Source organism: Oryzias melastigma, linkage group LG8 (genome assembly GCF_002922805.2).
Source record: "Oryzias melastigma strain HK-1 linkage group LG8, ASM292280v2, whole genome shotgun sequence".
Lineage (NCBI taxonomy): Eukaryota > Metazoa > Chordata > Actinopteri > Beloniformes > Adrianichthyidae > Oryzias > Oryzias melastigma.
Genome location: NC_050519.1, coordinates 21,614,026 through 21,627,719, shown reverse-complemented (window position 1 = coordinate 21,627,719; position 13,694 = coordinate 21,614,026). Strand labels below are relative to the sequence as shown.

Below are 13,694 nucleotides of genomic sequence, written 5' to 3'. Positions count from 1 at the left end.
AGCTAACACTTTACTTAAATAGTAACTGAAATCCAAAATATCCTAAAATTCCTCAGTAAACTAAATTATTCAAAACGTTAGCCTGTTGCTAAAATAGAAGCTAAACTCTAAATCAGCCTAAAAATCCCATAACAAATTTGTCAAAAACGTTAGCATTTTGCTAAAATGTTTGCCAAACTCAAAATTAGCATTAAAAACTCAGTAGAGGCCAAATTAGCCAAAAAAAAGCTAGCTCGTTGCTTAAATGCTAGCTGAACTCCACAACAGCCTAAAATTCCTTAGTAAACTTACTTAGTCAAAATGTTAGCATGTTGCTAAAATATTAGCTAAACTCAAAATCTTTTGAAAATGACTATAGAAGATGAAAACATATCCCATGAATATATTTAAAGGTTTGTTGTTAATCTACTTAAAAATTAGAAATTTGAAGACTTTCTCATTCATGTCCTATGAGGCATATTTTGCTCAATATTTCAAAAACTATAAAGTTTATGAATATCAAAAATACAAGCAGTAATGTTCTGAACAAGCTGAACGTTTTGATACCAAGATCGCTGAAATTGTTGAAAGTGTGATTGAGTTTTTAAGTTTACTAAGCATTCACACAATGAATGAGAAATGCAGCTAAACTGACATATATTTATATGAATAAAATCAATCATTTGAAGTGTAATGTTTTCACCTGCTGCTGTTGCCTTGACAAACACTAAGACAGAAGACAAAGCTAATCAGTTCAAAGACATAAAAGGACTACAAGCAGTCTAGTAAATAACAGGATACACCTCCATGTTAGATCCAGCTGCTTGTTGTAGCTGTAGCTGCATGTTCCTTTAGGGTCCTACAAGAAGTCAAGCTCATTTTCAGGACCTCCGGAGGGAAGTAAACATTTTAAGCAGAGTTTGAAACTCTACTTTTAGTCTGCAGCGTGGAAACAATTGAGGAAAATAACCCACATTTCTGAAGAAGACACTGCTTACTTTATCTGTAAAACGGACTGTAGCACACATTTAGGACAACAAAACAAGGACTAGTCATCTTTTTGTTTCTAAAACTGTGCCGCCACTGATGTGTGAGAAAACAGTTTGTCCCAGAAACATCCAACCCACAAATAAATACAGTCAATGAACAGAGGAAACGAAGAGCGCAGGAGACGAGGAGAAAGAGTCGACTCGAAGGAGAGGATCGGCCAACAGTCGTAGGGTCGCTGTATGCAGCAGGATGGAGAAGATGTGCAGCACTTTTTCATGGCTGACGCACAGAGAAAACGTTGTTCTTCGTACGAGTGTCACGGGCGCCAGGCGGGAGGGTTTAGCAAGCACAGCCTCTAACAGGAGGAACCGGCGAGGGATCCCTGTGGATATCTATCTCCTCAGTCATTTTGTCACAGACGATGTCCACCAGGTGTTCAAACACCTGCTTGACGTTGATGTTTTCCTTGGCGCTGGCCTCGAAGAACTGGAAACCTGGGAGAGGGCGCCACAGCTGATCAGCAGGACGTCATTACACAATCAGGAATTCTGCACAAATGAGGCTGGTTTACCAAGGTCGTCCGCCAGCCGTTGGCCGTCCTCCGTGGGTATGTCCCGGTCGTCCTCCAGGTCGCACTTGTTACCCACCAGGATCACCTGAGCATTGTTCAGCGAGTACATCTTGATCTGCGTTGCCCTGGAAACCACATGCACATTTACTGAGGGGAATGCACACAATAAAACACAACATCACCGAACACCTGAAGATCCTCGAAGAAAAACATTTATTGATCTGATCATCACGCTATACAAGAACAAAGACTGAGCCAAAGCAGAGTCAAACAAGAATTAATTTACTGGTGGTTCCATTTCTCTCAATCCAACATATTTTACATCCAACTCAGACCTGTTATTTCCCTCATTTTTCAGGGTTTTGGATGAATGTTCTCATTGGCTTTCATTGATTGACACATTTTTAGGTTGTGAAGTTTTGACATTCTGTAACGCTGATGTCTCCTTAGGGTCACTTTGAAAGCACAAAATAATCTCCACTTGGATTGGTAAAGTATAAACGATTCTAAATAGTGAAGTAAAGCATAATATGGGTGGGATAAACTTCAAAATATCCTAAAAAATATCCTAACAAACTGAAAAAAGTGTGAAACGGGTTTATTCCAGGACAAAGAGAATCTTATTTACATGGAAACTCCAGCTCTTGTCGTTATTGGACTCAACATAAAATCTGTAAAGCTGCAGTGGTTTTTTGATAAATGACATCCATGTGTACTGAGTAGAAGGTTCATGAAAGTATAATGACGAAAAAAACATAGAAACAAAAATCATCTAACTTCTTCAGATATTCAAGTACAAAGTTTCCATTCTGCCAGAGTAGAGGAACTCTGCTCACCAGTCCTTCACGGCGTTAAAGGACTCCAGGTTGGAGATGTCATACATGAGCAGGAACCCCATGGCTCCTCTGTAGTAGGCCGTGGTGATGGTTCGATACCGCTCCTGTCCTGCTGTATCCTGAAACATTCAAGATTCGTTTTTACTCCTCTAAGGTCGATTACCACTGAACACCACAAGGGGGCAGTATAGCCCAAACTAAAGCTTTTTTCTGTGTGTGGAACTTGTTGGACAGCTGAGGTGGAGTCAGCTGTCAGTAACTACGATGAGCCCTGATGTTTACTTAAAGATCTGCTGGAGCTCAGACACACCTGGCAGGTGTTTCATGTCAGGTCTGGAAACTTGAAATATTTTCTTTACAAACTTCATTTTGAACATCTCTGCACTGACACCATTAATGTCTGGGAAATGCTTTAAAACTGGATCAATTTTTCTAAAATAACCTTATCATTAAAATATTTTTTTAAATATGTTTTATTTGTAGAGTGCATTAGAAGACACGGGACATGGTTTGCTGGATTTAAATGCTGTGATTGCACTCAGCGGATTCCTTTGAAAGGCCACCGTCTCTACTTCCTCAGAACCCTGTGGAGCAGAACATGTCTTAAGCTCCAACAGGTTTTCCTCAGCAACCAGCCAGGTAACAGAGCCTGAAAGTCAACAGAGGTGTGGCCACTGAGCACTGGAACCTTTCAGCGTCCTCTGATTAAATGGAGGGAAAACCTCAGTTTCCTGGAAAGTAAACAGAGGAGACAGGTGGCTGGCCTCTACTTGAAGATCACTGCTGCCCGGTAACCCGTCTGACCCTTACCTCCGTGAAGGTTTCCTTAAAAGGAGCACAAAGATGTCCAGGAAAGGTTAACCCTTCACTACCTGAGGGGTCGTCGGCGACATACTCAAAAGTTACAGTAAATCTAAGAACAGAAACACTGGAGCTCCGGTGTTAAAGTGTTAAACCATTTTGCTAAACTTTTATTCTTTTACCGTTTCCGTCTGGCAACCATGCGGATATGATCAAATATTTGGGAGCCAGATGAGACAGCTAACCAAACAAACAGCAACAAGCCTCCTTACAGCAGAACGCAGGAAGATTTGATCTGTTTTCTTTAAAACCTGTTCAGATCATCTTTTGATCGATCGTAAAAGCATTCCTAGTGGTGTTTTAATTATGAATAGGGCTGCCACAAACAATTATTTTAATAATCGACTAATCACCAAATCATTTTTCTGATTAGTCGACTAATCGGGTGTTGAGAAAAGTGGATCTAAAGAACACATTTTATACAGCATTACCAACAATAACGCTAGTGTGAATGCTGTAAGCTGAATTTGGCTGCTGAAGATGCTAGTGCTGATAGATGAAGATGCTGAAATTGATAGCTAAAAACGGTGAAGCTGATGGCTAGCAATAATATTACCTAAATACCAAAATAGCCTAAAAAACAATAAAAAAAAAACTCAGGTTAGCCAAAATAGCTACCATGCAGATGAGAATATAGTTGAACTTCAAAATATCTCAAAAAACTGAAAAAGCCAAAAATAGTCAAAACAGCTAGCGTGTAAATAGTAGCCCAACTCCAAAACAGTCTAAAAATAAAAAAATAAATAAATAAAAATAAAGGCTGGATTAGCCAAGACAGTTAGCATGTTGCTGAAATATTAGCTAAACTCAAAAATAGGCTAAAAAAATCTTAGAAAATGCCAAAAAGTTAGCGGAATGCCCATTTTTAAAACCGTATCTTTTTAACATAATTATGAATAATAAAAAGACAGGAATATTATTCAAGAATAAATCAACTTAAACCTTCAATAACTTTCTATGTTTTACTCTCTTAAAAAATATTTTGTCATAACTAGAGAAGTTGAAAACAAAATGACATCGGGCCCTTAATACCAATAAAATAAAATGATCTGGAGGGCCGGATAGAATTACCCGGAGGGCCGGATCTGGCCCCTGGGCCTTGACTTTCACACGTGGTTTACACTGTCCAGCTAGCTTACAGCCCCTCACACCCCATCTAACATTACCAACAAAAAGGGTGATCAATACTGGAGCTATTTAGCTGTACAGTGATTAGAAAAAAACATTATTTTCTTTATAATTGCCCTCCATTATGATAAAAATGCCACAAGAACAAGTTAAAGACGCCATTTTCATCAGAGTGGGTCTTGAAACACTTGAAACACAAAGCAGGGGATCACTCAGCTAACAGCTTCATGCAAAAGGAGTGTGTTTGTCCAAAGATCAGAAATATCTTTCCACAAACAAACAGCATATGAGGCCCCGGCGTGACCGTAAGCTGCAGATCCTTTGTCTTCAGGCCATGTGGTTTCTTATCAGAGGTTTCCATGACAGCGGGACCTGCACTACCAACCTCACTGTTAGATTAGCTTGTGTCTGCCTGAACGCAGTCACATGCTTTACATGTTGGAGTACGCCCTTGAAACACATCTCTGCCACTGCCGTGCGTCTTCATTGTGTCTCCACCCCATGCTGATAGGCAACTTCCTGCGCTTCCTGCTGTTAGGAAATTCCAGGCTTCCCGGTCATTTAGCCAGACCTCCAGGTCGGACAAACACACACACATCCCCTCGGCTCACATCAGCTGCTCCTCTGGGGGATAACTCGATTATTCCACAGCTCTTGCAGCGTGTAGCCTTTATGAGACAAATGTTTGATCAGCCTAGGCCACTGTGTGCTTTGGTGTGGGCTTGTTCATCAGCGCCGGTCACTGTTTATGTACCGGAGGCTCACAGCCCGGGAAGTCCAATCAATCATCTGGTTGAGTCTTTAACAGCAGCATTTATGGTCGGCTAGCATCAGGGGCTAAAGAGAGCTTGAATACGTCCTTTTTGATAGCAGATAACTTTGATTAGTCATGAAACATTTGCTAGTTTAATCAACATTTTCTCCTTTTTTTCCCAGAAGTCTGAGGGGATTCTGTCCGTCCAGAGTTCAACAACAGCTAAGAGGACATGATTTAAAAGTAAACACCAGTTTTCAAGATCCTCTTCCCGAGATCATGTGCTGAGAAATGATCTTTGCAAAAAAAAAAAAGAAGAAGTTAATCACCTCTGGAAATACTTTTAATGATGAGCGAAGTTATCCAAACCAGAACTTTCCAAGTCCGCCCCATCTTTTCTTTCTAAAGCTTTGGTCATAGCTGCCCTTACAGGTGGATATGGGTGGAAAATCTGTACGGGGCACATAGGTGACCTTCAGGAAATATCAAAGTTGTCAGTCACTTGGTGACCCCACAGCGCCAAAATGTTTATCCATCCATCTTCTTCCACTCATCTGAGACCGGGTCGCGGGGTCAGCAGTCAAAGCAAAGATGCCCAGACTTCCCTCTCCCCGGACACTTTCTCCAGCTCCTCTGGGGGGACCCCGAGGCGTTCCCAGGCCAGCCGAGAAATATAGTCTCTCCAGCGTGTCCTGGGTCTTCCCGCCCAGTGTGACATGCCCGGAACACCTCTCCAGGGAGGCGTCCAGGAGCTGTTTGGACCATATGCCCGAACCACCTCAACTGGCTCCTCTCGATGCAGAGGAGAAGCGTCTCTACTCCGAGCTCTCTCCGGGTGACTGAGCTTCTCACTCTATTTCTAAGGGAGCGCCCAGCCATCCTAAGAGGGAGGCTCATTTCAGCCGCTTGTAGTCGGGATCTCGTTCTTTGGGTCATGACCCAGAGCTAATGACTATAGGTGAGTACTGGGATGAAGATCGACCAGTAAATTGAGAGCCTTACTTTCTGGCTCAGCTCTCTCTTCCCCACAACGGACTGGTGCAGTAGAAGCTGCTCCATTCCGCATGTGGATCTCACGCTCTGATCTTCCCTCACTCATAAACAAGACCCCAAAATATCAAAACTCCTGCACTTGAGGCAATAATAATGCTTATTATTTTCATTATTATTTTTCTATGGGCATGCTGCGGGCTACAGGTTGTAGCAAACACTGAGCTTAGGCTAGAGTTGCTATGCCAGCTTGTTGCATATGTGAAGTTGGACACTATATTGGATAAGACTAGATGTCTGTTTACTGCTGTGTACAAACTGAGCTGGAAAACAAGGATGTGACTTTTCACAATTAAATTATTACTGTCATTTATTTTAGAAAGTTCTGAGTGAGTTTACTCTCAATAGTGAACATTTAGACTGATCTTGTAGTCTATTCAAAATTAATGGTAGCTTTAGACTTCATATTATTTCCATATTTACTTGCAGGACCACCGATATTTTTTATTTTATGGAGGATGACCGCGGTATTTGTACATGTGTTTGACCTCCGATCAGAGCTCATCTGAATTTAAGCACATTACTAACCAGGATATTAACAACAATTTTCATGACGTCCCTTAAGGCGGTCAAACGACCTAAAGGAAACTGCAAAACACACCAGCCCCTCCTCTTTACGACCTGTATGGGTCAACACTTGTACAACGTGACTAAAAGGCATAAAGCTGGTAGTTTGTAAGTGAGCACTGTCCAGATCAAACCTCGGGGATTGTTTGATGTTCTCTTTAAGGTTGTTTTCAGTGAGACTATTCTTTAGACTACTACTTTTGCAGGAGTTAATGGCTGATCGTCTTTGGATCATTTAGGGTTGTGCAGCAGCATTTATTGTTTGGTGGACATGAAAGCTCTCCTGAGCTTTGGCGCGAACCAAACAAGTGAACTCCACAGGAGACTGTGGGTCTGGCTCATTGTGCTTGTAAAGCCATTTATGAAGACATTTCCTGTTCCATGTTGTGTGGGCTGGGATGGATTGTTTGGTATGTTTGTTTCTAAGCTGCAGATTTCTGAGACAAGAAACATCCTTCAGAAATAAATAAAAAAAGAAAACTAGAGTTCAAAAGCTGTTAAACATCTTTTCAAGGGTGACAAATGGAGAGTACACCATGTTTATTTCCAGCTTACTTTGTACTAAAATCTTTTATTCATAAACATATAAGGAAGTAAAATAGCGTTAAATTCTTACTGCAGTTAGTTGACATTTTGAGGCCTATTTCTAAAACAGCATCTCTAAAACATCTACCATGATCCTCTGATGTATTCATTCCTGATCCTATCCATCCTGGTCACTCCCAAAGAGAACCACAGCATCTTCATCTCTGCTACCTCCAGCTCTGCTTCCTGTCTCTGCATCAGACTCTAAACCAGCTGCATGGCTGCTCTCACCACAGTCTTCTGCACTGCCGCCAACCTTCCACCCTATACAAGGTAGCACTCAGTTTTGTAGTGATGCATGGATGTCATCCTTTATAATTCATGGAAGTGTCAACTGTTTGAAAATTGATCATGGAGGAGAAATTTGGTTTGTACTCAGCTGGAATTGTATGGCACCAAGTCTTTTATATATCAGAAAAAAAAGCCTGGAGCAAAAGTCAAGAGATTTGCACAGCAACAAGATTTTGCACCAAGCCTCTTCCAATAATGAGTAAAGGCAATGGAATCAGGTAGAGACAGTAGGGTTGTTGACTAATCGATTATGAAAAATCGTCTATGCTAATTTGGTATTGTTGGCACGCTGTTTTTTTTCTCTGTGTGGTCATTTTAAATGATTATGATTACCACTGACCAGAACGTCATTTGGATCGCAAAGCACAACAAGAGGTTTTGGAGGCGGTATAGCCCTTCCTCAACCATAGATGGAGAAGACAGATACAAACTTATGCTTCATGTCAGCCCAGCAGCCATGCACTAGCACCTGAAACAGAAGCTGTCTTGGCGTCTTCGTAATCTATCAAAGTCTTAATATTTTCATTCTGCTTTCATTCAGCAGAGAGCACCTAAGCGACTGTTCAGCGTGAACACCAGATGCTAAATGCCTGGTGTGTATACACCATGGGTGTCAAACTCAATCGCACAGAGGGCCAAAATCCAGAACACACCTTAGATCGCGGGCCGAACAGGATTAACATTTATTGAACACTCTAAAACTACATTTTTAAAACTTTAAAACTGTAACTTTTGAACATAACTATGAACTAGATTATTATTACCTGCAATAATACTAGTGTGAATGCTGTAAACTGAATTTGGCCGCTGAAGATGCTGAAATTGATACCTGGAAACCCTGAAGCTGATATTTTAAGATGCTGAAATTGCTAAAATATTAGCTAAATGCCAAATTAGCCTAAAAAAAAAAGAAAACTTAGGTTAGTCAAAACTACTAGCATGTAGCTTAAAAAGATAATTAAACTTCAAAATGGCCTATAAAAATTGAAAAAAGCCTAATTAGCTAAAATAGCTAGCATGTAGCCTAAATATTAGCTTAACTCCAAAAAAGCCTAACAAAAGGGCTAAATTAGCCAAAACGGCTAGCTAAAATATGAGCCAAACTCCAAAATAGCTTAAAAATTTGAAAAAAGCCGGAATTAGCCAAAACCGTTAGCATTTAGCTGAAATATTAGCTAAACTCCAAAATAGTAAATGCCAAAATAGTCCAAAAAGCTAGAATATTGCCCATTTTTAAAACTTTAAAACCGTAACTTTTTAACATAATTATGAACAAAAGGCAGGAATATTATTCCAGAATAAATCAACTTCCATATTTTACTCGCCATAAAAATATATTTTGTCAAAATGATACAAGTTAGAAATAAGCGCAAGATAACAATAAAATAAAATGATCTGGAGGGCCGGATAGAATCACCCAGAGGGCCGGATCCGGCCCCCGGGCCTTGACTTTGACACATGTGGTCTACAGCGTTTCAGCTCTCATACACGTCCTAAACAACTCTGATGCTCTTCTCTGCCATCCAGACTTCCCCTCCAGACTGCAGCTCCAAAAGCAGAAAAACCAGGAGGAGCAGTTAGCATCGTTTTGTTTTACCAAACAGCCACACATGAAGCAGTGATGCTAAGACGTGCATGAAGACATGAGGAAGTCCTAGCTCTTGTTTTTGCATCACTGAGGACATGACCTTGCACAATGAGGAAACCCACAGAGGCAAACAGACTTCTCACATTTCTCTTCATTACAAAAAAAAGCCTCAGTTTCTTTCTTAATCTCATGCTCCCCTGTTTATATTTTGTACTTTTTTACTGAGCAAAGTTAAACTTAACAAGCTGCATCCCCTGTTGTTGCTTCCTGTTGTGTATTTATAGCAGGTGGTTTTTCAGGAAATTTCTTATCTTAAATCTACTCACCCATATCTGCAACTTGATCCTCTTATTCTGGCGGAAAACGGTCTTCACCTTGAAGTCGATGCCCACCGTGCTGACGAAGGCCGGGGTGAAGCAGTCGTCGGCGTAGCGGAAGAGGAACGAGGTCTTGCCCACGCTGCTGTTGCCGATGATCAGCAGCTTGAACATGTAGTCGAAGTTCAGGTCGGCGGCATCCTTTGGCGAGGGCTGCTGCTGGAGCCGCGACTCTGTCGATGCCATCTGATAGACGGGCGAGAAGAATCCCACCAATCAGGAAACAGTGGATGAGGCAGGAAACGTCTCTAGTCAGGAAAGATCGGACAACACCTGGAATTCACCTGTTCTGAGGTGAATACAGACGTTTAATGGAACCCGTTGGTCCCAATCAAATCAATCTGGTTACGTGAAACAATAGTGATTCTTCAGCTCTATTCTGTACATTTTTAGTACATAAAAACTCAATCCCACTTTCAGCGATTTCAGCAATCTTTGTATCAGGACATTACTGCTTGTATTTTTGATATTTATAAACTTTATAGTTATTGGTCTATTGAGCAAAATATGCCTCATAAGAAAATTAATGAGATAGTCTTCAAATATCTAAGTTTTAAGTAGATTAGCAACAAGCCTTAAAATATTTTCATGGATTATATTTTAATATTGTAATGTTAAAAAAATTTGGAGTTAAGCTTCTATTTCAGCAACATGCTAACGTTTTTTAATAATTTATTTTGCTGAGGAATTTTAGGCTATTTTGAAATTTAGCTAGCATTTAAGTAATGAGCTAGCTTTTTAGGCTAATTTGACATCTACTAAGGTTTTTTGGGCTAATTTGGAGAGATGTGTACTTTAGATCCACTTTGCGCATGGCCCGATTAGTCGACTAATCAGAAAAAATAATCGGTGATTCATCGACTATTAAAATAATCGCTTGTGGCAGCACTACCTGATTCACAGCAATTTGAATAAAGAAATACTCAGAGACACACTTTTAATCTTAATTTTCTTTATACATGTCTGTTAGCATCAGAAAAACGCCATTAAAACCTGTTTAAAATTCATCAGTCTTTAAATTCAATTCAAAGGAAGAACAATAGATCATTTTCACTTAATCCTTAGACCTGTAGGTTAAAAACTCTCAATAAATTAATGATTTACTTTTTTATTTTCTAACTCAAACTGAGTAATATAAGAAAGATAAAGGTTTTTTGTGACAGTAAGACTGGGCTTAATCCTCTGTGGAGTTTCTTTTCTGACTGGTTAAGTTTTCTTCTGATGTTGAAAAATACGCTGGGCGGGGCCACAGTCTCCCTGCTCCGCCCCATTCTGATACAGACAAATAGATCCATGAACTTCTTTGTTTTCCTCGTCTGAGCTGGAATTTGGATCTGATATTGCTCGTCATATTTGTTGCACTGGTAATTTTAGGTCGGGGTGTGGGGGGTATAAGCTAGTGGGAGAGAGAGTAAACAGAGAGCTTTGAAAAACGCTTTGAAAATAGATCAAAGTGGGACTTCGGTGATCTAAATGAAAAACAACAACAAAAAACTTTACTTTTTGGGAAATAATGAGTCTTCCAATGTTTTCATATTTTTTTTTAACTAGACTGTTGAGTATGAGTGCATTTCTGAATAAATATCAGGTAGAGTTTAATGGCTGATGTTTATTACAAAACAAATTAAACAAATTAAATTCAAATTAAGGAGAAAAACTACAATAAATGACCCATTTAGAAATAAGTTTGAAATCATGAAAAGTTTGCTATTTGTTAGACAAAATAATCTTGGCGTTGTGTCCTTTGGGGGCAGCAGTAAAAAGGAGGAGGGGAGCTCCTCTTTCAGCTCTGCCCTGCTTCCGTCTCCATGGAGACCGGAGCCGGACTCAGCTGCTGGGCAGACCCATTAGCGGTTAGTTTGTTCAGCTTTTAAATGTCCAGATGGGGAGGAGGATGGAGACATTTATGATCTCAATATTGTAAAAAGCCAGAGAGACATCATTAATGTGGAGACAGGGATGCTCCATTTGGAGGATAAACTCCTCTCTCCTACTATTTAGGGGCAAAAGCAGTAAAAGTAGGGCTTGTTAATCACGTAAATAGAGATTTATACTGGTGAAACTTTTTCACGAGATGTCGTTTTAAGAAAGTAAAACTCCCCATCCCTGCATGCATTCGTGCTTTTATTTTGAAAGCATTTCCTTTTAGCTCTATCCCACATCACCTGCCTGTCTTGTACTGATGTTGAAACTCTGCTGCAGTAAAAATAAAAGAAGTCTCTTTCACCTTTCTTTTTCTTTTCTTTTTTAGAAAATTTTGCATCAAATACAGACACTTTAGGACCCCGATCTCCAACCATGTGATGACTTCAGATCTAAACTTAACCATGTCTGATGTAGTAACCCTGGATGTCTTTAAGTGAAGAAGGTTAGAGGTCAGAAACTCTATCTATGATCTTCAGATGACGTTATTTTTGACTTCTGGAAGTGACTGATGAACTTTCACTGCAGAGAAGATCTCTCTCAAAGTGGAAGAGTTCAGCATCTTCTCTCATCTTTGAGGAGGACCTCCCTGCTGGTCAGGTCCCTGAAGGACCAGTGGCGTCACTGATGTGACAGTCTCAGGTCGCACAGCTGGCAGTTTCCTAAGCCAGCAAACCGGAAGTGATCAGTTGTCACATCTGATCCAAGCAAAAAAAGGATGCACTCTGAACACTTTAAAAAAGTTACAAAAGAAAAACTAACAGCTGCTTTCAGTCTAACTTTTGTAGTAAAGACGCGATCAGTGAGGAGGAAGTGCAGGTTCAGACTGACAGACCCAAAAACTAACCTTCAAGTGGGGAAACGCGGGCTCCAGGCCGCCTCTTTTCGGGTTCTCCGTCCGCGAGCGGTGCCGGACAATCGGGCTTCCCTCCTGGCTACGGGCAGCAGCTGCCGGACCCTCCCCCCTATCCGGAAAAACAGTCTGCTTCCAGCCGGCCCGCTGTTGGCGCTCCGCGGCCGCTCACGCACGCGGCTCAGAGAGGCTGAGTGGCTGAACGGTTCCTGCGCGAGACTGATGACCCGCCGCCGTTTACAGGAGCGCGAGGAAGGAAGGAGAGGGCAGTCCCTGCCGCGTGCGCACATGCGCGCGCGAGCAAACGCGACGCCCATTCGGCACCTGCAGCAGGTGTATTTTCTAAATCCAAACATGAAATAAAATAAATCTTTTAAGGCCAGGGGTGTCAACCTCAATCGCACACGGGGCCAAAACACACTTAGGGTCACGGGCTGAACAGGTTAAACATGTATCGAACTAAAACTAAACTAAAACTACATTTTTAAAATGTAACTTTTTAACATAATTATGAATATATATCATTACCTGCAATGATGCTAGTGTGAATGCTGTAATCTGAATTTGGCAGCTGAAGATGCTAGCTGAAATCACTAAAGCTAGTAGCAGAAAACGCTTAAGGTGACGGCCAACTAAAATATTAGCTAAATGTCCAAACAACTTAAAAAAAAAAAAAACTAAGTTAGCCAAACCAGCTAGCATATAGCTGAAAAAATAGCCATCCTTCAAAACAGCTTTAAAAAAATGAAAAAGGCCTAAATTAGCCAAAGCAGCTAGCGTGTATGAAATATTAGCTAATCTACAAAATAGTCTAAAAAACTAGCAGAACTTTTTAACATAAATATAAAAAATAAAATGTCAGGAATATTATTCCTGAATAAGTCAATTCAACTCTAACTTTTAGCATTTTACTCTCCATAAAAATATATCTTGTCAATGCAAGATAGCACCGGGCCATTAAAATTAAATGATTTGGAGGGCTGGGTATAATTACCTGGAGGGCTGGACTCGTGCTTTAAGCTGATCCCACTCTAAAAGACTAATTTAAGTGCATTTCCTGTCTAAAATCTATATGGAACAACTTTTTCCTGTTGATATTGTACTGAGTTTAAGTCAGTTAGATAATGTATATTTAACATATATTCAGGGGTTTTCTTCATTTGCTTTAAAACCTTTTGACTGATTGACCTCAATACTCCCAGATGAAGACTAATCAGCACCTCAGATTGGATTTTAATGCATTTTATTTTTTTAATTTTGTATAAGCTATTGAAGAAAAACAAACAAAACATTACACTATAAAATGCATAAATAAATGAAAATGCAATAAAATAAAAGTGC

General features: G+C 40.3%; 1 protein-coding gene across 1 annotated transcript; it reads right to left on the bottom strand.

Annotated features, from left to right (window-relative positions):
• Positions 1 to 625: 625 nt before the first annotated feature.
• Positions 626 to 12,687, bottom strand: rab3db (RAB3D, member RAS oncogene family, b). The gene is made up of 5 exons (XM_024272093.2): positions 12,348 to 12,687; positions 9,527 to 9,763; positions 2,377 to 2,495; positions 1,541 to 1,665; positions 626 to 1,463 (listed from the first exon to the last, which is right to left on the bottom strand). Exons 2-5 carry the CDS (start codon positions 9,761 to 9,763, stop codon positions 1,309 to 1,311), a joined length of 636 nt encoding a protein of 211 aa, XP_024127861.1. The 5' UTR covers positions 12,348 to 12,687; the 3' UTR covers positions 626 to 1,308.
• Positions 12,688 to 13,694: the final 1,007 nt, after the last annotated feature.

What these genes read in the sequence shown, in the direction of transcription:
- rab3db (XM_024272093.2), bottom strand. Translation starts at nt 9,763, where the DNA reads ATGGCATCGACAGAGTCGCGGCTCCAGCAGCAGCCCTCGCCAAAGGAT. An exon ending in GGATCAAGTTGCAGATATGG is followed by an intron (nt 2,496 to 9,526) that starts GTGAGTAGATTT and finishes TGAATGTTTCAG; the next exon opens with GATACAGCAGGACAGGAGCG. An exon ending in TTTAACGCCGTGAAGGACTG is followed by an intron (nt 1,666 to 2,376) that starts GTGAGCAGAGTT and finishes TGTGGTTTCCAG; the next exon opens with GGCAACGCAGATCAAGATGT.